The sequence below is a fragment of the Corvus cornix genome, chromosome 20, assembly GCF_000738735.6.
Source record: "Corvus cornix cornix isolate S_Up_H32 chromosome 20, ASM73873v5, whole genome shotgun sequence".
NCBI classification, from domain to species: domain Eukaryota; kingdom Metazoa; phylum Chordata; class Aves; order Passeriformes; family Corvidae; genus Corvus; species Corvus cornix.
Window position 1 is genome coordinate 5,856,384 of NC_046349.1, and position 26,194 is coordinate 5,882,577.

The 26,194-nt window shown below is 51.4% G+C and overlaps 2 protein-coding genes across 2 annotated transcripts in view; one reads left to right on the plus strand and one right to left on the minus strand.

Moving 5' to 3' along the window:
- The window catches only part of RIMS4 (regulating synaptic membrane exocytosis 4), a 55,452-nt gene extending 47,071 nt beyond the window's left edge, over positions 1-8,381 (plus strand). Inside the window, exon 6 of the mRNA XM_039563369.1 lies at positions 545-8,381. Coding sequence (XP_039419303.1) covers positions 545-763 — 219 coding nt within the window. The 3' untranslated portion in view covers positions 764-8,381. The remainder of the gene's footprint in view (positions 1-544) is intronic.
- Positions 8,382-10,240: 1,859 nt separating this feature from the next.
- KCNK15 (potassium two pore domain channel subfamily K member 15) lies at positions 10,241-16,311 on the minus strand. The gene is given in 4 exon segments (XM_039563368.1): positions 10,241-12,586; positions 15,967-16,056; positions 16,059-16,101; positions 16,103-16,311. Coding segments are annotated over 4 exon segments (1,194 nt in total). The 5' UTR covers positions 16,250-16,311; the 3' UTR covers positions 10,241-11,672.
- Positions 16,312-26,194: the final 9,883 nt, after the last annotated feature.

The following is a 26,194-nucleotide window of genomic DNA, read 5'->3' on the forward strand; positions in this document are numbered from 1 at the left end:
TCGTCTCCATCTGCCCTGTGGTACGAGCTCCATGTGCAGAAGTTAAAACCTGCTCTTCTCCTAAAACTGTTGGCTTTTGGCCCAAGTTGTTGCCCACCTTTTTTTTATTGGTTTATTTTTCCAGATCAGGAGCTCCTCCTGCCCTTCCCCCCCCAGGTCACCTTTTGGTGTGTCCAAGGCCTGTTATATGCCAGGACCAGATTTTACCTGTAGGTGTTGGACTGCAGCCCTGAGGATACTTTGTGTAGGTGCTGTCCCTGCCCAGCAAAACAGTGTGTCATCCACATGCACATTCACCTCTTTTCCGTGGGGGAAGAAAAGAATCAGATAACATTAGGATCTGTAAATACATGCTTAAAATAAAAAAGTAGTATCAGCCAGAGCTTCATGTCACCTGTTGGTAGAGTAAATATTTCTGGTCTTCTTAGGCTGTAGTAAAGCTCCAGAAAGTTGGATGAGTAGAAGAAGACTTGGTCAGACTTGTGCTTCCCAAGCGAGTGTGCAAGTTGGAGGATTAATTGTGCTCCCCCTTCTTATCCCTAAGGTGATAGTCTGGGGAAACTATGGACGCATGGAGCGCAAGCACTTCATGGGAGTCGCCAGGGTTCTCCTGGAGGAACTGGATTTGTCAACTTTAGCAATCGGCTGGTACAAGCTCTTCCCAACTTCCTCGATGGTAGATCCCACTACAGGCCCACTCCTGCGTCAGTCCTCACAGCTTTCCCTGGAGAGCACAGTGGGACCCTGCTGTGACAGGTCTTAGTGAGTAAGGAAGGGGGAACTGCTTTTGTTTTTTAAACATGCTGTCAAGGTTTTGTTTGCTGGAACTCTGACCTCAAGCGCAATGCATGTTCAATCAGTTCTTGTGGAGCTGGAAGAGGAGGATAAACCAGTGACCTTAGACAGAAGACGAGGGGGAGGGCACTGTGCCCTCTCCGTCCGAGGAGGAGGTGCCATGGGGCATGAGTCCTAGTTGTCAAATTAGACATACACCTCTTGTTTCACTTCTCTCGCTGTCATTCTTGGACCCTTGTTTCAGATCAATATTAACCCTGGAAAGTTGCAGCATTCAAAAGAATTTGCGGGGAGTAAGGAACGAATTTCTCTTAACTGTCTGTCTTAGAAATTTCTAATATGAATTCTTTCAAAGAAAGTACCTGAAAAATTCAGAGATCATCGTCTGGCCTAAAAAGAGCAGGAACAGAAAGTTTTAAGAGGAAGCATTAGGTTTTTTTATAATGTCTTTCTTTCTGAGAGGAAGAAGAAGAAAGAAACCTGCAACTCTTTCTTTAGAATCAGTTCCCTGTCACTGAGTCATGTTAGCTGTAACACTGTCGTTGCTGTGTTTTCAAACTGTGCCAAATTACCAGCAAGTGTCTTTACTGCATTACGTGTCTAACACTGCTGATGAAGCATACTTGGTGGGAGAACAAGTAGCGCCTGCTTAGAGCAGACAGTTTAAACAGAGTTCGAGTTTAGCAGGCTAATTAACCGCAGTTTTGCTCAGAAAAAAACCCCAAAACACTAGAAGTGGGAGCTGAACATCACCCTCGCAGCTTGAGGTGTTTTGTATTGTCAGATAAGATGTTCTGCAATTTGCTGACTCCCTTACTTGTTGCTGTGCATCCTTCAGTCATGATGTCTTCTATCTCCTGCTTTTTTCCTTCATCTCCTTGGTACTGGTACATATCTGCGGGAGATGCTGCCCTTCCTGTTGTGCTGTGCACTGACCTGAAACAGGACTGTTTTATTCTGCCATGGGAGAGGAAATGGGGGCTTCTGGGGGGGCAGAAGAAAGAAACCTCAGTTTGCCATTTGAGAAGAAGGTGCTGGAGAGCCCATAACTTTCCTTGTGGAGAGAGGGAAGCTTTAGGCAGTCTCGGTAGTACACAGACATTGTCAAGTGTCCTGCAAGAGGAGATGTGATCCCCAAAGTACAGAGAGGTGGTGAGTGAGGAGTGTGATGACACAGTGCTCACAGCACGTATGTTCTGTTCATTAAATGAGTAAAGCACATTTGCTGAGCTGTGGCAGCTGCTGCCAGCAGAGCCACGTACTGGAGGAAGTGCGCTGAATCCTTCAGACAATTAAATTATCCAGAATCACAGAGAATCTCCAAAGGTTTTCTGTTGATAGCTCTGTTTTGGCTAGGTTTTGTCTTAGTTCCTAAATGAGGATTTGATGACTGCTGTCCCAGAAGAAGCTTTTGGAGATGTTTTACGTTGTGGTTTAAAAGTGAAGGTCCCATGTCCCATGTAGGAATGAGCAGATTCTTGACCTGTCATAGAGAAATACTGAGCATTTATTTCTGCATGTGGACCTCAGCTTTTTTAGAGTAAAAGCATGAGTGTTGAGTGGATGGTAAAAGCAGTTGCTTTTGGTTCTAGCTTGTCTATGGCATTTTAAATTATTTTGAGATAAATTACAGGATAGAAGCAAAAAATTATAGGCCTTACAATAATCTGTAAAAAATTATATAATATAAAGGAGAGGGAAGGAGGACAAGGGACATAGAATGACTAGTTTTTTGAGTCTTCAGTGACAAAAGCCTCAACATTTCAGATAAATCTCTTAATTTCCTTGATCAAATATGTCTCTGGCCTCTCACTAATTATTTTTTCTAATTGTATTAGACAACTTCTATATATTAGCTGAAGAAAGTTTGTTGCATGCTGGTCAAACTATGTTGTGGCACTCTCTCTTCTATTTTTATTTTTAAAAAAAAAGCACATTTACTGTAATTCAAGTCAGCATCTTTTCCTCTTGGTATGTAGTACTAGGCAATATTGTACAATATGTGTATGAACTAGAATAGATTAGGTAGATTTAGTGGTTTGTAGCACTGGATCTTTTAATAACTATGACTTTAAAAGGACTGTGGGGAGCTCCAGGTACACACCAGACCTGGCAACAGGGCTTCTGTCTTAAGTTATGCCGAAACCTTTGTATTGGTACTTTGTTTGGACATTATCTACCAGTAAGAGCTAAGTTAATCTTGAGTTTCCTGTGTCCAGTAAGATAAATGCAGCATTTTTGCAGTTTGTAATGGGGAGTAGGAGACTATATATGCCAAAAATATTTCCCCAGAAAGCTTTGTTTAATGACTGTCTGTCGAAAAGCTCAGTTCCTGTGTGCCTGGCAGATGCGACGTGTCTCTGTTTCCTGCCCCTCTGCAATCTCTGCAGGCTCAGTGATGATCAAGTCCGTTACCACAGGACTCCTTAACACCGAGGACTGTCTTCCGTCTGGTTTTAATCATGCTGAAAAGTCACTGTCAGGGTAAAATAAAGAAGTTACAGTTCTAGTTGTGTTATTTTTGTTAACATCTCCAATTCTGTAGTTTGGAGGCAGTTTCACAGTCTGCTCCATCCTATTTTCTTCTGCATTCTTTACGTGGTTGGTTGTGGTCCAGTGCTTCTCGTTTTTGTTTTACTCACTTCCAAGTCCTGTTTCTCCCCAGTGAGTGAGCACTGTAATCCCTGGCTGCCAAGCACAGCACAGTCGCATGAACTGGCAAGTGCAGGTGACCTTCCTTCACAAAGCAGACTCACAGGAGCCCTTCTGTGAGTGCCCATGGGACACAGAGTGAGGCCAGGGGAGTTGCATGGTACCCTACAGTCTAAATTCTTGCTTCACTCATACCCATGATTCCTGCACTGGCCATGGTGTGTTGTAGTCAAAAAAATAACTCTTCTAGTTGTCCATTGATTTAAGACTCCCAGTGTAGCATCCAAGACAAGTCTCAGGCTTGGAATAGCCTATTTTTATAAAGCCTAACCCACTTTTCCCCAAAAAATTTGGCTGGCCAGTTTCTCTCTAAGGTGATGTGATATGAGAGTTTGGATTACCAGTGTGGTTGTGTATAAAGCAGCGTTTTGCCAGAGTGATGAGCAGCTGAAAACTGAACTTTTATCCCCTTTGCAAGTCCTGGCTGAGTCTTTTCCTGTACCTGAGTCTTGCTGTTGGTTACAGTCAGGGAGGGAGAGAGGAAGAGCAGGAGACTTAAATAAAAGGAAAAAAAAAAGGTCACAGTATTTTTGGTTGGTGAATGATTATGAGGGATGAGACTGAGGAGAGATAAATACCTGCCCAACTCGGGGTTGATTCCCTGTTCCTTGTGCATGAACTGTACATTACATTACAGCTTTACATTGTAAAGGTAATGGGAGCATTGCTGGCCAAAAAAACCATGAAGAGCCAATGCCTAAATGTTACCTGCATTATGGAAAACAAAGAAATCCTGATGCTGAGAGCATCCCTGAGAGCAGAATGATCTCTCCCCTGTGGGAATCCCCTGCACACAGGGAGAGCAGCCTCTCATGTGGCTTTGTCCTCTTTGTGCTCTAAGCAAAAAGCAGCTGTGACCATGGTTGGTCCTGGTTTGTTCAGGCAAAAAAATGTGATCTTTCCCAGTCTCCTGATGTTTCTTTGCCTTTGCCCCAACACAGCTGGGATGCCCAGGGTTCTCACTCTGCAGTTCAGTCCATGGGTCCTCATCCTGCAGCCAGAGCTGCTGGAGCATCCCTTTGCTCTGCAGGCACTGTGGGCAGGGTAAGGGCCAGCATTTCTTGGCCATGGATTGTTTCAAAGGACACTGCAGAATTACTTGCTTTGAATAAAAAGATATATTTATTGTTCCTAGCTACCGGATCCTTTATCATTGTACTGTTCTAAATTTGCAGGTCTTCTGGAGTATGAATATCACAAGTTCCTATAAAGGAGCTGTTTTTAAGATGTTGAGGCAGTTAACAGAATCTCAACCTAAGCATGTTTAGCAATGTTTAGACAGCAAGACAACTTTTTTATGAAACTCATTTTAAGTTAGTTTATTACATGCTGTTGGTAATATTTTAAAACAGGAAAAATATTTTTCTTTAAAGACAAAATGATATGTATGTTTTTTAACAGGTAACATAATTTAGTGTTTTCAAAAATGTTTGATGTTCTTGGTATGAAGTTTACTCATTCTTTTGATTTCTATGTTCCTTGTTATATTTTATCAACTTTTTTCCAAAAGAAAAGAGGCATATGTAAATAAACACCAGAAAAGAGTCCTACAAGAAATTCTGTTCAAACTGGCCATAAAATTATTAGTAAATATTTGTAATCGTTCATTAACTCTCAGCTACTTTGTTGAAAGAATCGATGTTGTATTTTCAAGATGAGAACTACTTAGCTAGTTTTGTCATAATCCTGTACTCTGTATAAAAATCTTTTTATAAACAAAGTCTAATAGGCTACCAAGCAATAATATATTCCATTGGGTGTGCACAGATTGTGACTTGCAGGCTGTAGTACATATTGTTGATACAGTTTCTAATTGTCCTCAATCTCAACAACATCACTTTTGAAAAAGATTCGTATTAACTTTGATTGTACAAAACAAAGACTGGGCTGTTGCCTTGTGAGATATATTCATCCTATAGACTTCTCTGTGAGTGTCTGTGCCCATCGACATGAGATCTCTCTTAGGTGAAGAAAGAAACAGCTGTAGGTGACTTCTTACTGCAGAGGTAAGAAATAGTTTCAGTATAAACTTCATGACTGTTTCAATCTCCTGTTTTTCTTAGGCTATCTAGTATTTGTAACTCGACGAGAATGGTTCCCACTGCCATTGTAGCCCTGATAAAGCAAAAAAGCCTTTGCACTCTGGGGCCACTTGAGTTCTGCCTGACAGCTGCCTATTTTCCTCGAGATACCTGGGGCAGGCTAAAGGGAGGGTTTTTTTCAGAGCAGCAGATTGGGCTGCTCTTCTTTAACGGCTCTGTGGGTAGTTTTGTCCATTTCATAGGTGGTATTTGTCCATTTTGCTAGAAAATTCCAACCAAGGCAGAGAGGTTGCACCTTTGCAGGGGATCACAGGGGACCAAGGTATAAAACAGGCACAGGCTGTTCTGTGCCTTTCTTCAGAAATTTGCTAGTGCGGGGCTCGTCTAAAGATTTTTCCAAAGTGGCAGGGTCAGGATACTGGATTTTAAGTCAGCTCCATCATTGATGCAGTGCATAGAATAAAAGAGCTTCAAAACAGCATCCCGGTCCATTGCCTGTGGATTCCTCCCAGCATTTCTCACAGGACAAGTGTCCGTGTTGTTCTCGAGATTGCCAGGCTGCTGGCTGTGCAGGCAGCAGGTCCCAGTGGTGCTGGGAGCCCCAAGAAATGCTGGAAGTTCCTGTTTTTGGTGAAATGCTTTGAAAAGAGAGAGACAGACGTGTAAATGCAAAGTGCCATCGGTAGAGGAGTCCAGGGCATATTGAGACCTGGAGGGAGCATCTAAAATGAAATTGCAGCTGCCGAATTTGAGCCAACCATTTAGAAAAGAGGATGATTGGTGAAAAGAGAATGATCAGTGAAAGCCTTTCTGTGTTTACCCCAGTGCACACCAGCCAAGGTGTGTGTCTGTGAATATGGTAATTCCACAGGGAGTTTGCAAGTGATTAGGTGTTCTCAAAATGTGGCTTTAGCTCTCACTGCCAGGCTCCTCTGCTCAGTGGCCACACCCCAGTGACCAGGCAGCTGCACGTCCATCCCCAGCTGCTCACCCACGGCAGCAGCATCACACTCATCCCTGGGGAGCCTCAAGCTCTTCCCATGGGACAAACCCCCTCTGCCTTCCCTTCCCCGTGGTTGCTGCTCTTACCCTGGTGGAGGAGAGGAGCCGGGGAGAGTTTCTTTGTAGCATTTGGTTCTGTGCACTTTAGTGGCTGAAACAGAAGGACCCTGCACCAGCCCTTTCCAGAGCACCAGCAAACAGAGGCAACGACCCAAGGACTTTCCCTTTGTGACTTTCCGGTAGCTAAAATGGCAACCAAAGCAGTATTGTTAATCCCAGCTTTGCCAGGTCCATGGACCGCCTTGGCATTTACTGTGGGCATGTCATGTGGGCTGAGCCCCCTGTGTGTGGGCAGGGAAGGGCTGTGTCTGGCAGAGAAGCCATGTGGGCACACACTGTGCCCAGGCAGCTGTGAGCTCCACTCACTGAGCCGTGGTGGGAGCAGAAGCAGCCCAAGGGAATGACTGAGGCACATCTTGCTGAAGCCATCCCACAAGATTTGCAAGAGCTTGGGCACCAGATGTTAGGATATCTGCCCACTGGGGCTTCAGGTCCCACTAAATGCCAGCCTGGAACTTCAAATCCTTCAGCAGTTTTTTCCTTTGGGGCTGTTGCTCCTGACCCAGTGCTGCACACTGGTCTCTGCTTTGGTGATTCCATCTTCTTGACCTGGAACTGGTTTTGGCTTTGGAGCCAGGGAAAGTGAGGTTTGGAGAGTGACTCTTAAGGCATGTTCCCCATGCCTCACCACACTGGGATTGTTTTCCTCCTGCTCCCTGCAAGCTGCTCCCTGCACAATGGAAAGAGCATCCTGGGGATGCAGTGCCTCCCCCGAGACCCCCTCACGCAGCACTGCCATGGCCTGCCACCCACCAGGGATGCCCGTGTCCTGCCCACGTTTTGTGGCAGTCCCACATTCAAACTCCAGGGGATCCTTCCTTTCCCATCCTTGGAAGGAGCTAGGGGTCTTCTGCAGGGGCTTGGCAGCCCAGGCAGGCACGATGTGCCATTTCCAACAGCCCAGGAGCAGACAGGGAGCTGCCTCTGTGCTGGCCAGGGAGAAGGGGAGCTCCCAACAAGCTTTTCTCCACCTTCCCTTTGCTTTCCCCAGCGCCCTCTGCTCCTTACATGGGTCCCCACTTCCCTCCCGACACGAGGCCTTATTCCAGCCCGAGGGAACTGAGGCTGCCCCCAGCATCTCTTTGCACTGACGCACCCATCCCACGCTGCCCGCCGGGAGCCCCGGGGCGGTGCGGCAGAGCTGGCCTCTGCTCGGGGATGGGGTCACCCCCAGCCCATCCATGCTCCCACCCCATCTGCCACCGTGCCGGAGCTCTGCCTTGTTCCCCACTGCCAGGGCCTTGCCACTGTAGGGAAATCTGCTTTCACACGTTAAACCTTTTTACTTCATTAATTGCTCCACAAAACCCGGTAACTTTGCAGGTGTGCTGCACTCCTTGCTTTTCCCTAGGAGTGGGGGCAGCTGAGATCTGCTCTTTTTGGCCTCTGCAACCCTCTCCAAAACTTTCTGGAGGTTTTTTAACATCATTTGGTGAGATGTAATCTCTGTGGAGCCAGAGGGAACACAGGCAATGGAGCTGGGCAGCCTGCTTGCCCAGGTGGCGAGTGGCTTGCGAGGTGCCTGGGCTGCCTTGGGTGGAAGGTGGGACGCCGGCCACTCGTCTGTAGTCAGGAGAGGATTCTGCTATACTTTTTTCCTGTCTGTAGGTTTTATTCAGACAATATGTAATGATTGAGTGATTTACAATTCAGTGTTAAGCTAATGAAAACGTTGATAATGGTGATAATAAAACCTTTTTTTTTTTCCTACGGTGTGTTGGAGGTTTTCTGTGGAGTGTCTCTGCCCTCTCCGTTGCCACCACTATTGTCTTCAGCCTAAGATTTCAGCTGGACCCTTCTTTCTCCTTGTGCCTATAGGGCATGAGAGCAGCTCAGCCTGGTGTGTCCCAGTGCTCCGTGGAAGGGCTGTCACTCCAGCTCCCTCCATCAGCCCCAGCTTCAAACCTGCATTTCCCCGAGCCACTTCTGGATGTAATTTGGCCATGGGCATCTCCAGGCACAGAGCTAAGTTTGCTCCCAGGTGTATTCTGCTCACCACCTCTGTCCAAAGCTCCTGCTGTTTTCTTTCCAAGACCCTTAATGGTCAGCACTGGCCATTCAAGGGTGATTTTGAAACTCCGGAGGTGAAGACTACTGGCAGAAAAAAAAACCCCACCCCTGGCCCAGGCTGTCGGGAATACCCAGTGTGGGTGAAGGGGAGCCTGGGGACCCCCAGGGGCAGGAGACCCTCAGATGTTACTGGGTGTGCAGCTGCCACCTGGATGACCTGGAGCTGTGAACCCTTGGGTGGGAAATGTCTGGGGGATCCTGCTGGAGGGGTCTGTGGGAGGAGGTGGTGGTGAGAACAGGGAGCATTCTCTGGGGAGCTACTGCAAGTCCTTTTCCTGTGGGAATGAGGGATCATAAAGTCATAGTTCACTAAGAATTTCTGAAAGGTTTTTGTCATGCCTCCAAATCCCTCTGCAGGTCATCAGGGCGAGACCAAGGGGCAGCTTTCCACCTGCCCCAGCTACAGCCCCTGGGGGAGCAGTGATGGAAAGGGGAGGAGGAGGGTTTCTCTAGAGTGTCAGGGGGCAGCCCAGTCTCTCCCACCCTCAGACCCCCACCAGCTTTCCAAGCAGAATGGGGCTCAGGCTGTCACTGAGCAGCCAAGCAGCGCTGCCTGGAGACTCAGGCCACATGGAAGCAGCAGCAACCAGAGCAGGTGCCCAACTTCCTGCACTGTTACCTCGTCACCAGCGCTGCCCTGCAGGGTGTGGAGGTCACACCACCAGCCCCGCTGCCTCTGCCAGGCTGTGCCTTCCTAGGGCTGCATTGTGGGCTCTGTGACACAACCATGGAGCCACTGAGCTTGGGCAGTGCCGTGCTGAATCCAGAGGGAGAACACAAGGCTGGCTCAGCCTCTGGATTGGGGTTTTCTCCTGCTTCCAGCTCTGCCAGAGGTGGGTTTCACCAGGGCAATACCATGCAGGTCTGACTTGAGCAGGAATTGAAGGCCTGCTTCTTTCCACAATGCTGGATGAGGGTGAGAGGTGCTGGCTCCATCTTGGCCACTGGGAGGATGTCCAAAGCTCAATATGGAAAGAGGGAGAGACTTCCATCTGCTCAGCTCTGATGGCAAAGGGCAGCACAGCACAGCCAAACCTTGGGCTGAAAACTGGAGAGAGTGGGGGAAATGGGGCATGGCAACAAAAGGGCTGAGCTGGTGGGATCAGCGTGAAGTAACACACTGAGGAGCTGAGAAGCCAATGAAAGCCTCGTTTTTAAGCCTGTTCTCCACGCTCACAGCTTGCTTTGTCCTCCCCCCCCCTCCCCCTTTCTCTTTAAACCAAGGCTCACCCAGCTGGTGCAGATCTGGGGCCACTGGTGCAAAGCGAGGCAGCTGCTGGACCCCCCAGCCCCTGGAATGCCACACACCCCAAAGGGCCCTGGGGAGCACCCAGGTGAAGGTGTCACAAACCAGCCCCTGGTGCCAGCCCAGAAGCACCTGCATCCTCCTCCCTGCCTGCGTGCCCAGGCTGTGCAGCCTGCCCACAGGGAGCCAGCCTGGAGTTTGGGGCTTGGACACATCCCTTTGCTCTTCCTCGTGACAAATAACCAACCACCACCAGATGGATTCACCTTTTATTAAGCTGCCACCCTAAACAAAAGGAGGAGAGAGCAAAGCCTGCCCTGAGACCTTCCCAATACTGGCAACTCTGCATGCTTTCCCCACCAGGAAAAGGGGCTATTTCTCCACAAAAACCCCCTCAGAGGTATTTTAGATAGAACTGAGAGTGGAAATGTCCCTTATTGGAGAAAAAAAATGAAATGGAGCTCCTACCACTGTCAGAGCCCAGTCCTGCTTTCGTGCAGATGAGACAGGATGGACAAAGGCCACACTGGGGTCACCAGCTGGAAAGAGCCTCCCAGGTGTGGCTGTGGAGGTAACAAATCCCCAGGTGTGAACATGGAGGTGGGACCACCCCCACCTCACATAACCCCAGCAGCAACAAGCACAAACCCATGGGCTCACAGGGGCTGGGAGGAGGCAAGGAGCTGGCACAGCTGCTGGGTTTCCAGCTGGAGGAAAGGTGGGGAAGGAAGGGGTGATTTTAGCTAAGAAAAAAAAAATCTCCTTAGGACCAAGCCCTTTGCAGGTGACTGTGTAGATCAGGAAGGCTCTCCCTGAGGCTGCCCTTAGTACAGTGTGGGCTCAGCACAGAGGAGACCTGGGGCTGGGCTAGACTGGGCTGAGCTGGACTGGAGGAGTTCAGCTGCCCCTGGGAATGGGACACACATCCCTCCAGCCAGTTCAGCCAGGAGGACCTACACCTGGTGGTGAGGTATAAGAGGTAAGGTGTGCTGGTGGGCAAGTGGGTGAGTGCATGGGCCTCCAGCTTCCAAAAGCACTGAGCCAGCCACAAACCTGAGCTCAGACCCAGAGGGCTGCTCACAGGAGATTAAGCTCTTCCATGAAGCTGCCCCCATGTGCTGAGCTTCAGGACCAAAGCCCACTCCCTCCTGCCCACCTCTCCCTGCCCACCCACCAGCTGCAAACCTACTGTGTGGCACTGACTTACCTGCACCTGGTGTCAGGGGGCAACTTAAAGGTCCCTAGCCCTGCAGGGCTTGCTCACACAGGCTTTGCTTTTGACACGCTCAGCAAATGCAGCCCTGCCCATGGAGCAACAGTCATGTGCTGGCAGCAGCCACAGCCAAGGTTCGACAGGGTGGGAGGGCAGCAATGCACCCTTTGGGGAGCAGGGAGTTGGGAAAGCAAACCTACAGCTCACTGGGCTTCACATCGGGGTGGGGGGGGGGGGCGGCTCTTACCAGTCCCAAATGCTTGAGCCTACTCGGGAGGAAAAAGCAAAGAAAAACGAACAATGTCATTCAGTGCCTGCAAAAAAGGAATAATTATTTCCCGACAGGATTTAGAGGCTCCTGCTGGGGGGAGGGAGAGGAACAGAAGAAATGAGTAAGAAGAACCTGACATCTCTGTTCTTAATTAATCATCATAGTAAGACTCGAGCGCTGAATACAGCTCGGCACGCGCTCCTAGATGGATTTCCTCCGCAGCCGGGGGTGCTGCCGGCAGCGAGGGCTATTGGAAGACAAAGTGCTCCCCGGGGAGGAGCCGGTCTGACCCCGTGTGCTCAGGGACACCTCGTCGATTTTGTAGGAAATGGAGTTGTAATACACAGGGTTGGTGTGGCAGCTCAGGGTCTCAGGGTGGGAGGGCGCCGGGCTGCCGCACACCGGGGGTCTGTAGCACAGGCATGTGCAGAAGGACGGCACCGCGGCCGCAGAGGTGGCCGACTGGCGCCGCTGCCTCTCCGCGTCCTCCTGGACCAGCGGGATCAGGTTCATCTGGCTCGTCCTGTCCTCCGCAGGGAGGAAAATGGCATTGCTGCTGCGGTTGTCCTCTTTGGGCTTGAGGTGGATGTTGTTGCGGGCTCTCCTCAGCGAGGCTCGCTCTTCGGCATCCCGCCGCTCGTCCTCCGAGTTCATCGTCAGGAACCGCAGCACCACGAGGTTGAGAAAGGCACCGATGACAGTCAGGCCCACCAGGATGTACATGAAGCTGAAAGCCACATATGGGGGCTTCTTCTGCAAAGCCTCGTTCTTCTGCAGAGCCACAAAGTCTCCAAAGCCAATAGTGGTCAAGGTTATGAAGCAGTAGTAATAGGCATGGAAGAAAGTCCAGCCCTCAAAATAAGAGAAGGCTGCGGCGCCGATGCACAGGGTGCCCATGCAGGACAGAAAGCCCACTAGGACCATGTTCTCCATGGAGACGTGGGTTGTCCTCATGCCCAGACACTTCTTGATCTTCTTGAGCAGCAGCCGCACGACAGTGTTCATGCGCTCCCCCAGGCTCTGGAACATGACCAGCGTCAGGGGGATGCCCAGGATGGCGTAGAACATGCAGAAGACTTTGCCAGCGTCCGTGCCGGGAGCAGCGTGCCCATAACCTGTGAAGGACACAGGAAAGAGGAAAGGTGGCGTCAAGCCTTCACTGGGGTTTCCAGCAAGGCTGCCCTGTGACCAAGAGGAGCAGTAGAAAAATGGGGGGAAGCCTGGAAAATGATTCAGTAACAGATCCGTAGGCAATGCTAACGGAGCCATGGGATGCCACATCCTTTGGGATGACGGCACGTTGCAGTATCGCATAGGCAGAACCTCATTTGACCTCTAAAGAGAAAAGGTACCCTCTTGATAGCCCCCAATGTCACAGATGCCAGGAGGAGGCCTAGAGCTGGACTGGGGCTTGCAAGCCTCCTGCAGCTCACAAACACTTCAGAGGCCATGATGCCGTGCCAGTGGCAGGTGTGCAGGGTAACCTGAACCCCACGGCGAGGGGGAACAGAGGCTCTGCAAGATGCTGAGACCAACAGTGTCAGATCACCCTGTGAGGAGGTACACACCCAGCCAGGACTATCCACAACTGCCCTTGCAGGGGCATTGCCACCTCCCCTGTCACCTGCTCCTCCTCCCAAGCCATCCAATGTCACATGCCCATTTGAGTCTCAGCTCTATGAGCACTTGCTGTGTGGCCGGTTGGACAGGAGCTAGAGCGACCCTGTGCTATAGGTACAGTCCCCACAGGGGCAGCTGGAAGGACTTCTGCAGACCCCCTCCAGATTTACTCCCGTGTCACTAAGATCCAGACCTAAAGCACCGCCAGACCGCTGGGGAGGAGGGGCTGTGCTGTTTTAGATGCAGGGTAGGGAGCATTTATGGCACCGCAGCCCTGTCAGCCCTTTTCCTGGGGACAAGGAGCTCCAGGAGGACAAGGTTCTCCTTGAACGCCTTCTGAGATTTAATTTCTCCACCTTGGCCCAAGTTTCAGAGCTGTGACTCAAGGACACACACAATTATACTGTGAGGTATTCACTGCAATCTTCCGGACTCCAGCGATTCTGTGCCCACCTCAATTACAGCAGCTTAGAAGAAATCGGTGGCCCCTGACCTCAGCGGATGAGTAACGAACTCAGTGCAAGGGAGTCACATGGCATGGGGAGTAACAGCATCCAAAGGCATCCAAAGGCATCTGAGCCTTTCTTTTGAGTTGCTTTTACAAGAAACTGCTAGGGCCTGAAACTTCCCTTCTGAAGGCGCCTGCAGGACAGCGCCAGCTCCTTCCTGCGCTGCTGCCAGGCCTTTCACAAACAGCTATTTGTATTTTCACTTTCTGCAGGAATTTGTGTGACTTTTGCATGGAGAACATGGGGAAAAACACCCTCTTGTTACCCCACAGTCTTGTTCTAAGCTGTGACTTGGCTTCACCTCAGTCCTTGCTGCCCCTGGATTTCCAGGACACTTGGGGAAGCTGCAGCACCCAGTGATGGAAGGGCTAGAGGAGGATAACCATGTTATCCTGGGCTCCTGAGCACACCTCCTGCTCCAGGAAACTCCTGCATGGGACAGGGCTGAGGGGCTGATGACAGCATTATCCTTCACCATGCTGTGCTCTGGACTGCAAGCAGGCAGCAAGGGACCAGCTTCTAATTGCTCTCTCTGTTCACAAATTCACACAACAAAAAATGATGAATTTAATGCCTGCATGCCACATTTCATGAAATAGAGAGCAGACAGGAGACTGCAGTAGCAAAACCTCCCAGTCAGATCCAAGCTTAATAACCGAGTGCAATCACCAGGTCCCAGGCTACAAGATAATACAATGACAGCAATGAGGAGGTAAATATAATGATCCAGAAGAGCTGTAAGTGGAAAAACAATTGTTATACCTTGAGAGACTGCTGAAGGAGTGTTTGACTGATGGTTTCAAAATGACAAAGGGAATTAGAGTAAACACAGCTACAATAATGTTAAAACTGAGATTTGGAGCACAGCCCAATATAAAGAGATCTGACATGCCAGTGTTTTAGAAATATGGCACCTGGGCTGAAATTAGCACACAGGTTGTGTGATAAGCACAGCCATTGTTTGTCACAGCCAACAGGAAAATCATGTAAATGAAGCTATAACCTGCCAGGTGATGAAGGGGATTTTTGCTGAAGCCATTCGTCTTTCCTTCCTGCTGGGGTCTGACCTGAGCCGTGCCCTGAGCCCACCGTGGTTTGCTGGCCATGTGTGTTCCCAGCTGCACAAACCCCACACCTCATCCCATGGGAGCACATGGAGACCCCAGGCAGGGCCTGCAGGATACCCGTCCCTCTGCCACCTCTTGTCCTCTGGTAACACAGTGCAGTTGATCCCACCAACCCTTGTCCTGAGGGACGATGCTTCCAGCTACCGGAAGTATTTCAACCATCCCAAGCCCTTTGGTAAGGCTAAGTCCTGTCCTGAAGAACAGTAGGCAGCTGCTGGCTGTGCCAGGGCAGGATTCAGCCTCAGGATTCCTGCCTCCAAAACACATCTGCTGACCGAAACCCCAGCACAAGCAGTGACACGAGCACAGGATCCCTGTCTACCCCACGGGATGCTAAGGGTACATGGATTAATCAAAGTGGATTAATTAAACAATGCTCAACTCCCATGTGGCTATTTTCACCTAAATTAAGGCAACCTTCATTCAATTTAGTTCCATTCTCTTGCAAAATTGAAGTGGACAAACCAAGGTTCTGGGCTCCAGTGTGGATAAGCGGGTCTACACAGGAGTTTAATGCGATTCAATCGCTCCCCTCCAAGCTGACATCCATCTCTCTGCAGGTTTTTGTGCAGGCAGAGCCTCGGGCAGTGGCTTGTGGCTCTCTTGGCTCCGTGAAGCAGGTCTCACACAGCCAAACATCCAGAGTTTTGAGCCAGCAAAGAAGCCAACAATTCTTGCCCAGCTCTTGACCCAGCTCACTGGCTACAGCCAGCGCCGGGGACCGATATGTCCCCCACCTCTGCCCTCCCACACCGCCGCCAACTTTGGCAGCTGCCTGCTCCAAAGGTTCCCGCAGAAGCTCCGCAAGCTGCTGCCTCCGTGGGGACAATATCGTGTCTCGTGGTGCCCCAGCCATAGCAGCACCCCAGAACAGGGTGGCCCCAGCCTGCCCGTGGTAGCCTCGCCTGCAGTGGGCACTGGGAGCCCCACAGGGTCAGCTCGGGGTGGCCTGAAGAGATGTCCCAGCCTTGCAAGGGTGAGACCTGCCTCTGCCATGCGGGCACCCTCCAAGCTGTCCTGGAGCTCCCCGGGGTACTGGAAGTGTGGGGCTGGAGGAGGATGGGACGCAGGAACATGGAGATGGGGGGACATGGGATGCAGGGGCGTGGGGATGGAGGGAGATGGAAGGCAGGGATGGAGGGACACGGGGTGTAGGGAGATTGGGATGGAGGGACGCGGGGTGCAGAGCTTCAGGGATGGAAGGATGCCGGGCGCGCCGGCCGGGCTGCCCGCACTCACCGATGGTGGTGATGACCGTGATGGCGAAGTAAAAGGAGCCGGCGAACTTCCACTGGCGGCCGGCGCGGTGCGGCTCGGCCTGCAGCACAGCCGCTCCAGCTCCCGGTAGTCGTCGGCGGAGAAGCGGTACTTCCTCCCGCAGCTCCCCGCGCTTCTGCTCCAGCAGCCGCTTGCGGCCGCTCTCCGCCTCCGACTCCAGCGCATCGAAGACCGCGGCGCCCACCAGCAGGTAGGAGAAGATGCAGAGGATGAGCGCGGCCGTGCGCAGGTTCTGCCGCTTCATGGCGAAGGGGCGGCCGCCGCGCTCAGCCCGGGCTCCGCATGGCCCCGGCGGCCGCCGCCCCCCCGCCCGCCCCCCGCGCACCCCCCGGCCGCGCACCGCCCCCCGCGCACCGCCGCGCACCGCGCACCGCGCACCGCGCACGGCTCACCCCGCACCGCGCACCGAGCCCGGGCACCGCGCACCGCGCACCGCGCACCGCGCACCGAGGCCGGGCACCGCGCAGCGCCTCCTGCCCGTCCCGGGCTCCGGCTCCTGCGGGCTCCGGCTCGCGTTCACACCTAGGCTGGCTCCGGTGTGCTCCGAGCCCTCCCTGCCTGGCAGCCCCGGGCAGCGCTGGCAGTGCCCGGCTGCAGGTGAGCCCTAGCGAGGCCACGGTTCATCCTCGTGACAGTGACAGCAGTAACAGCCCCCTTTCTCGAAGCTGCCCCTGGATGCTCCCAGGCCGGAGGAGTTTCCCATGCCTACACTCTCTTGGCCTGCCCTCCCAAAAGCAGGGGCCTTTGAGGCTGTGTGGCTGTCCCAAAGTACCCTGTGGTACCATCCCTGCGCGGGCAGCCCTCGCTCCTGCTGCTCTGCACAGTTCTGGGCCGCTTCACGCCCATGGCACTGAGGAACACTGTTACCGGTGTTACCTGTGTAATATATTTGTGTTACCTGTGTAATCTATCTGTGTTACCTGTGTTATCTATCTGTGTTAACTGTGTTATCTTTGTTGTCTGTGTTATCTATCTGTGCTGTGTCACCAGTGTTATCTATCTGTGTTATCTGTGTTATCTATCCGTGTTAACTGTGTTATTTGTCTGTGTTAGCTGTGTTATCTGTCTGCGTTATCTGTGTCATCCGTTTCCCAGCTGGTTACCAGAGCAGAGAGTCTGGCCTGTCGTGTCCAGTGCTGTTTTAAGAAGGCAGAAAGGAAAAAAAACAGATTCAGTGTTTCTGCCGCCTTCTTTGGCACATTGGTGAGAGACTGCAGGCACAGGGGATGTGGGGCCTGTCCACCCTGTGCTGGTGTGGGGGGCAGTGAGCTCAGCCTCTCTGCACTGATGTGCTGTGGACAGCCCAGGTCAGCCCCAAGAAGCAGGGAAATTAGCTGTGGTAGGAGGCAGAGCCCACAAACTGAAGACCCTGTTTCTCTTTGCTGGTTTCCATAGCTTTTACATAACGCCTATACTTCACTTTTAAAAATAGAAAGATACTTCTGAGTTGTGTGTTGCAGGAGATAGTATCTCTTTCAGGAAAATAAACTCTTCTTCTTTTGGCTGAGAATAAAACACAGAAGTGAAAAAAACAACATCCCTCTTCATCCATCTTGCTTCTCTCTCTGGAGAGGACAAGATGCCTTGAGATTTAATTGCAGCAATGAAGGTTTGAACTGGACATAAGAAAAACTTTTGACCCATGAAGATAGTGAAACACTGGAACAGACTTCTGGGGGAGATTGTGGCACCCCATCACTTGAAGAGTTTAAAAATAAGATAAGCAGATGTCTGGGTGTCTGCTGAAAATGCTCTGGGTACAGTGGGTGCTCTGCTGAAGGAGAAGATGACTCAATGCTCTCCTAGAGCCCCTTCCATCACTGCCCTCAGCATTTCCATGGCCAGCCCAAGGGACGCAGTGGCCTTGCCTACTGTAATTGTGAACTCTTTTTCACCCTGGCCACTTGCCACTTCCCTCCTCCTTGCTGAGCCTCCGTGCCAGCACCATTAGTGAAAGTTGTTATTGAAGAAAAAATAGACTCCGGCATCCATCAGGAGCAGCACAAGCTGTCGGTTTGCTGCTCAGCATCACAGTGCTTGCAGCCTCCTAAATCATGTGGCAGAGCCTCCACTGGAGGAATGTGTCTGGTTTGTGTTCTCCGTGGTGTGCTTCCAGCCCTGCTAACAAGGCCTGGGATGCTGCCAAACCTCCGACCCCAAAGATGCGTGGGGGCCTCCTGCTCGAGAAGATGCACTTCACCTGGTGCTGGTAATTTTTTCCACTGGTCAGCAATGACATCCCACCTTGGTGACAGGAGCCAGAGCTGCTAACTAAGCTTCTGTTGGTTCCATTAGAGAGGAAGGAAATCTTTCGATGATTGCATCTCTGGGTGCCTGTCACACATCTTTTAGGAGGCGTTCTGGGACCTCCAGTGCCTTGCAGATCAAATTCTGGGGTCCTGGAGTGATATTTGGAGGGTTAAGCTGATGCTGTAGCCTGTTATTGAAAGCAAACTGCTCTATGCAGATGTTGGACCAACATGCCATGGTAGGTTCCAGCATGGAAAACCCTGGGAGATGCTCTCCACCGTGGGTGAAAATAGGCACAAGGTGCTTGCCCTGTTTCCTTTAGGAGCAGCATCAATCTCAGCTGATCATGAACTAAATCCTGCACAGTTTTTTTCCAAACCCTTGTTGGTGATGAGAGCCAGCAGAGCTCGGGCAGAGATAGTACAGCACAGCCTTCCCAAGGTGCTGCCTACACAGGGAAGGGTCTTTGGGTAGCATCTCCCCCTCCCTGGGGCTGGGGACACTGGGAACAGGGGGAACATCTCTGCTGTCACAGTATGAGCACCTCTCAGTGCTCCCTTCGGCTAGCCCTGTTCTCTTTGGGGCTTGCACTGGGCTGACCTTGGCTGGTTCCAAGGTCTTCTCCTGATGCCAGAAGAAATCCTTACTTTGCAGTGTCTTGGGACACAGGTCTTCCCTCAGCATAGCCTTTCCCTGCTGCACTGGGAGTTACAGAGATTGGGATGTCACTGGGTTCTCCTTTTGGGGCTTGCTTTGACCCCATGCAGGTCAGAGGCCCCTGTGGAATAAATGCTGCTCAGCAGGAAAAAGGATAGCAGGATCCATCTCCTAATGAGAACCCTCCCCCAGTAACAAACCAGGACTGTGTTTGGAGTGGGAATGGAGGCTTCAAAATTAAGGCTGGACTCAGCCTGCTCTGCCTCTCACTGCTCACACACTGCTTTTTTCTGCCTGCAGTGATCACAGGGCATGAGTGACACCAAACTGTGTCAGATGGCTGGTGTGGAGGGCCATCCTGTCCCATTCCTCCTGAGGCACGGGGAAGTTTCACACTTTCCTGCTGGGAAGCCATAAGTTCAACCTTTGTGTTTCCCTGAACTTCACTCTGCTTGAGGAAGGTCAAGCTGGAGCCGTGGGTTCAGGGCAGGCAACATAATGTACTTTATCATTGATTTTCAGTGAGAAGTTACATTATGAGATTAAATGTCTCATTTTTATTGCATGGGGAGGCAAAGAAAAAGCAGGAGCTCTGAAAATAAAACGTAAATCCAAATGCTGTGTTTGTATGGGGAGGTGCTTGTGACTGGGGGAAAATGTGCCTTTTTTCCAGTCCTTTGGAGGTGAACTTTGAGAAGCTGCTTCCTCTGAGGTTGGTAAACAAAGTCAAACCTCATCTGTGTTTAAACCAGTGCCTAATTAATGTGTCTAATTGGCCCACATCTACTAATTCCAGGCTGGCAGGGAGTTTATTAAAAAGCTTTTCTAGTTCTAATGGATTGAAATAAGCAAAGCTGCTTAGCAGTCTCAGACAAAAAGCACTAAACAGGGACCAGTTGTGTGGGTCTGCTTGAGTCAATCCCACATCCCATCAGGTGTCAGCCCCTTTCCTGGTTTCAGCTGCAAGGTGTTCCAGCTCCCTGAGGGCTTGGGGACCATCCTGATGTACTCTGCTTCTTTTGGTTGTTTTTAAACACCAAACTGATGTTTCTGTTTGCCTTAGTAAAAGCATCAGCTATTCTAGCTTTAATGCCATTTAATACTTAGATTATAGATAGCCTGGCAAAGCCACAGGGTATTTCTAAAGTAACAGATTAGTTAATTTCTAGAAAGCATTAGGTATTGGGGTATGAATAACCAGCTGCAGCTGCCCAGATGATGTCCTTAAAACCACAGCAGACTCCAGGCACTGCTAGGCTGCCCCCAGCCAGGTAGCACTGTGAGCTGGGCACAGGGAGTGATCCCTCCTGTCTGTGTGAAGGGCTGTGGCAATGCCTTCCTCTGCAGACACAGCATCCCTGATTGGATCCCGGCTGGATGTGTTTGCTTCTGTCCCAAGGCTCCACAAATCATCCTGTAAAACATCCTCCTGCACACCAGAGCTGCCTCGGATCTGTCCTTTGGCCATGCTCAGAGCTCCTGCAGGCTCAGGAACCTCAAGGCTTTCTCTCTGCTCGGAGAATTCCCGCTGCCTCCCTCCTGGGCTCTTTGTAGCTCAGATGGCTGCAGGCAGTTTGCTCTGCATTGTGATCTGGGAGCTCAGCAAGGGAACTGATGAAGCATTGGATATAAACTGGTTGTAAACGCAGATTGCCTCTGCACAGTCTCCAATGGATGTGACTTCCAGGTTTCCAACTCCAGAGCAGGTGGACACAGTTCCATGTATGACTCTTCAACCACCTTGCCCAGTACCAGCCATGCTAAACCTCACCATGCCACCTCCTAATACCCCAGAGCTCATTAGGAAGCCTTTCCCAGCTACCCTTCCTATCCAAAATGGGTCCTATGAGGGGACACACAGCCCCATCCTCCCAGCCCAGCAGCCTGATCTGCCAGTGGTTGTACACAAAGCAGACCTGGGCTGGAAATGCTGACAGTGGTCTTGACAGTTTATGGTCACAAGCTCTATTTTCAGCCTAATAAGTTTTTTATATGCTTGGAAAGCTGTCAGCTGAACATCAGCCAGGCACAAAGTACCTGCCATAAAGCGCCTGGACCACAACCAAACAGGAGAGGTGCTGCTCTGCTTTAGCAAGTTCTTGGTCTTGGACGCTTTAGTGGGTTCATTTATTTTGTTTGAGGATCTTGGCTTTAATTATAAAATAATAAGATAAAATCATAATGCCTCTACTTAAAAGCTTGTGGGAATATTTGCAGAGAGCCTGTTAAAGCTGTCAGCCAGCTTGGATTGGGTTTTGGAGGTGGGAGGCTCTGTGGTGCTGCTGCTGGTGCCAGGGTGGACTGGTTTCTGCCAGGAGACCCTGGATCCTAGTGATGAAGGAGAGAGACTTTGGGAGTGTGTCTGGAGAAGGGTCCCAATCTGGGCAAGGTGAATCTGGAGATGAGCTGCCACAACCACCACCACAGACTCAGCACAGGAACGTGGCCCCAGGGCCTGATCCCAGGTGGCAGCATCACGATGCTATAAATTACTGTCCTGCATCACAGTCTGTGGGACTGCCAGGAAGGTCAGGGGTGGTGGGTACAAAGGGTCTGGGAAGGAATTACAAGTATGTGAGGCTCTTTCAGAGGCTTCCCCGGTGACAGCTTCGCCCCTGTCCTACGAGGCAGCCCACGCCATGGTACCACTGCACTGCAGGGATTGGAAAGGTCCTGAACAGCTGCAGGGATCCTGTGGGACGCCCCAGGGGGAGGGATGGGCTCTCCCATGCTGTTTGCTGTCTGCCAGGCGGTGAGCACCGGGTGGCCTCAGTGCCAAAGGCGTCTGCCCGCACGGTGGGTGCGTTAACCGGGTCCCCCGGATCCCATGGCACCTCCCTCCCCAAGGTGCCCCCCACCGTGGGCTGGTGGGGCAGGAGGCAGTGCCTGTGCCTGCCTGGATGTGCTTCAGGGAGGAACGGAGGTGGGTCGTGCCCCATGGGCGAGCTGAGCCCCGCTCCGGGTGGGACAGGGCCGTGGGGCAGCCGGGCCGGTCACTGCCGCAGTCCCGTCTGCGGCCCCCGCGCTCCGCTCCCGAGCAGACGGTTTACAGCAAATGGCTCCTTTCGATGCTAAAAATAACCCGCTAGGAAGCAAATCGGCCCCAGGACTTCAACTGGAGTAAAGTGCATTTATTAGTAAAACTCAAGATGTCCTTTCCTGTTTTCCTCTGAAAAACCGGTGCTGAGAGGTTGATTGAGCTTCCCAGCCAGGCACCGACTTATTTTGGTGCAGGGTTTGATTCCTCCAAGGTTCATTTTTCTTCCCCTGCCAGCAATGCTCCGTGGCTGGTCCCACACTCCACTGGCCAGAATGGCTCTGGGTTTGGGGCCACAAGCGATTTCCCAGCCAAGGGAGCTGTAAATGCCCCGTGAAAATGTTCCTGCTGCCCATGCCTGAGAGCACAGCAGGTTCCCAGTGGGGAATGAACGGAACAAAATGAAATATTTGTTTTCTCTTGCAGTGTAAGCACCGTATTAGGGACTTATTTCTTCCTCCACCTTAAACCTGCAGATTTTACTAAGTCTTGTTTATATACAAAGGGTTTCCGGTTGGTTCTCTCCAGGCTCTTCTCTGGAAGGACTAATTAGGGAGATAAGACACATCCTCTCCGAATTGCAAATGCAAAAATGTCCCTGTGTTTGCCTGGCCCAGCTGCTTGTCCCCTGCTCCCGCCCTGGCCCTTTCTTTCCAGCCATGCTCAGGAGCTGTGTGGTGTCCCTGGGACACAGCAAATGGTGCCACAGGAATCACAGCTGTTCCAGGCGTTGGGACACCAAATCTGCCATGAATCAGTTAGAGGGAATTAAATTAACAGTAGGCTTTTTTGGAGGCAGGCAGACCACCTGAGGTAAATGGAACAATAAACCAGAGGCTTCTCTGTGTTCTGAAATATTTAACTGACTTTTGGGTCCCGTTTGAGAGTCTCTTGAGGTGGGAGCTGAGGCGCTGAGCAGTGACAGGAGGTGATGCTCTGGGTATCCCCTGGGCATCTCCACACAGGATCAGGCACAGACTCAGAGCATGGCCATTTTGGGGTTTCTGGCTTGTGACCCACATGTGAACAGCCCCCTTCATGGAGGCAGATAAGAACTCCCCTCAGGCTGGGACTGGTACATGCTGGTGTGGCTGCAAGTCCAGCACTCATCCCCGTGCTGTGCCTTTGGGAGAGGATGTGTCCCGTACTCCCAGGCTGAGTCTGCTGTTTATCCATGGGCCACCCTCTGCTCCTCCATGCCCCGCTGGAAAGGAAAATAATATTTCAGCTCGCTCACTGTGCTCCTTGTGCAGCTGGTGTCTGCCCTGGGGCACCCTGCCTGAGCTTGTCCCACATCCCAGCTCAGTGCAGTGGGATAGTGGCTACAGGGCTGGTTCTGTTGTTTCAGCTTTGCACACAGAAAAATTCTTTCCTCCAACAGCCCTGAGGAAGATGCAGCATCTCATGATGGGTATTGCAGACCTGCTGGGCTCTTGGACAGCCCCAGGCTCCTGGATGAGTTGCATCCCAAGGGAACTGCATCCCCATCTCCTCTAGGCTCTCAGCATGGCACTGTGTGACCAGCACTATGTGCTTTCAAAGGGGGATTTTTGCCTTCAAACCAAGTAACACTTCATTCAGTGAGAAGGGATCTTGGCATCCCCACCAGTGAACCTACCCCTGAGCTCTCCTCCATGCCAGCAGCTTCCCATTGCCATGGGACTGTCTCCCCACTGCCTGGCCTGGAGACACAGAGGTGCCGCAGGGTGGGCTCTGCTGGTAAGACCAGACTGGGAGCTGTGGTGGGTTTGGCACACTTTTGGTGTTCCTTACTCTCCCACAAGTCAAGCCATTGTTGAAAGAACACATGACTCTTTAAAATGTATTCTAGATCAGCAAAAGGGAGCAACACCTCTGCATCCGAGCAAAGGCTGCCAGGACAGAGTTAATCTGTCTCCTGTCCTTGGATGTCCTCAGCACAGCATGGAAGCAGCCTCTCCAAGGAGGAGTTGTGGTGCCTCTGGGAAGCCTGGGAGCTCTCTGATGCTTCTTAGGGTAAACTTTTTGCCCATAAGCCCAAACAAGCAGAAGAATTTCACTCTGGCTGGGCTGTGTGTTGGCACGAAGGGCTCTTCAGGGAGCCAGACTGGACCTGAATGTCTCCTGTTCATGACAGAGTGGAGGTGTTGGGCAAAATTCAAATGATATCTTCCTCCCAGGGTGCTGAGGAGGCAGCACCAGGCCGCGGTGCACTGAGCAGCTCCCGGGGCTTTCTCACTGCCCTGCTCCTGTGCTGGCGATCCGGGGCAAGGAGGGCTTGCTGCGGGGGGATATTTAGAGGAATGGGGTAAAAAATGGCACAACTCTTTTAAGCCCGGAGGGCTCGGCGAGTCCTCCAGAACAAATCTGTGCCCGCAGGGTGCAGCCGCAGTCGCTCTGTAGCGCACATACAAATGCGCGTCGGGGCTGGGAGCGGCGCAGCGCCGCGGCCGGGAGCTGGCCGAGCCTTCCTCGGCTCACACGCTCCCCAGGTCCCACGCTGCACGGCATCACCTATTTATAACTGCATGCGCTGCAGGAGTAGTATTAGACTGATGGCTTCACACAGGCACGCTAAGTGTTGTTCTATTTGTGTCACTTGCTCTTCTGCACAAGCTGTTGGTCTCTCGGATGCCAGAACGCTCCACGTAGTATAGACGAAGACTCAGATTTTTCTCTTTTATTACAATTTTCACCAACAGCACCCCAGTGGCAGGTTTATTTACCATTTTTCCCAGTTCACCTGGATAATTGCATCTACTCTTTCCTCCCAGTCTGATCAATATCCTTGGTAAATAGGATAACCTGTCAGGTCTGTTGTCACTGCAGCCAAAGGTACTTTAGCAATGAAATTGTTTTGCTGAATAAATAAATGCCTCTCACAGAATCTGAGGATGCTGTGACCTTTCGTTAGTGACCTGAGTGACTCATCCCTTTTTGTGTGCACACTGCAGCCTCCCACCACGCTGCAAAAGATGCTCCACAAAGTCCTAGTGTTGGGTGCCTGGAGCAATGGGGAGCCAAGGCCTGCGGGAGCCTCCTGCTCTCACTGCTTCTCCTCCAGCTTCACACATGGTCTTCACACCTCGCCTGGGCCTGAGGGCCCTCATGTTATGGCCATGGGGTCCCCAACAGGGACCTGTGCACCATCTCAGTCCCACAGTGATGTCCCTGGCACCCCCAGCCCTTGTGTGCAGCAGCTCCGGCTCTCCTGGGCTGTGGAAGTCTCTGACACAAAGGCACGAGCCCATGTTCTCAGCACAGGGCAGCCAACCCACACTCATTTAGCAATCAGGGCTCCACTGGCCATACCAACACCCCTGAACTGAGTCAGAGCCAGATTTTAGCTAACGTGGGCAAAATGGAATAAAGAATTAATCAGAGTTGAGTTCTGTGCATTTAGATGTTGCTGATAGCAATATTTTCCTCTTGTAGAGTGTTTTCCATGCCAAGAAAAACAGTTCTGCATTCTGGAGGAAGAAAGTGGTTGTACATCTGTGCATCTGTATGTGTGCCTGTTATTTCTGCCTGACTGGCTTCCCTGGGCTGTCAGCTCAAAAGTTCTCTGTAACATAACAAATCTTGACTGTGTTTGCAACATACCCTCAACCAAGAGTGGTTTATTTAATGAAGCAAGAAATGCTGCCAAATTTCCAGGCTTGATTCTGATCCCATTAGTGTCAGGAGGAGAATTTCCACCATGTTTGATTTATTGGTCGGCTCTAATCTGGGTAAAGGAGTTAAAAATCTGCTTTTGCAGACGAGATCATTGCTCCATGCTGCTGTACCAGAGAGGCTGTGGGAAAAGCACAGAGTGCAGGTGGGATTCCTCTCACCTGCTTTTAGACATCTTCAAAGTCTGGCAACAGAAAGCCAAGTGAGGGAAAGAGGAATACTCAGCTCATCATAAGCCAGGAGCCCAAAAGGGGTGATGATTCAGGAGGTAACCATGGCACAGCTTCTCCAGTGCCACTGGCCCCCTCCTGCCAGCAGCATATGCTTGTGTGTGGCCCTGCCAATTCCTGGCAGAGTGCTGGGAGAAGGGATGGGGGGATGATGACAGCTCCCCCTCCTTTCCTGCCCATTTACCCACTCCCAAAATTTCTTCCTGTGCCACAAGTGGGAACTGGGACAGACTGGGAGCTGCCCATGCTGGTTGCTCCAGGGACAGTCCCACACTCTGGTCCCATCCCAGGGGATAAAGAGCCCTGGGAGGTTTTGAGGGGTGAGCAATGCCCACACATTTTGAGCAGGATCCCTGCAGTG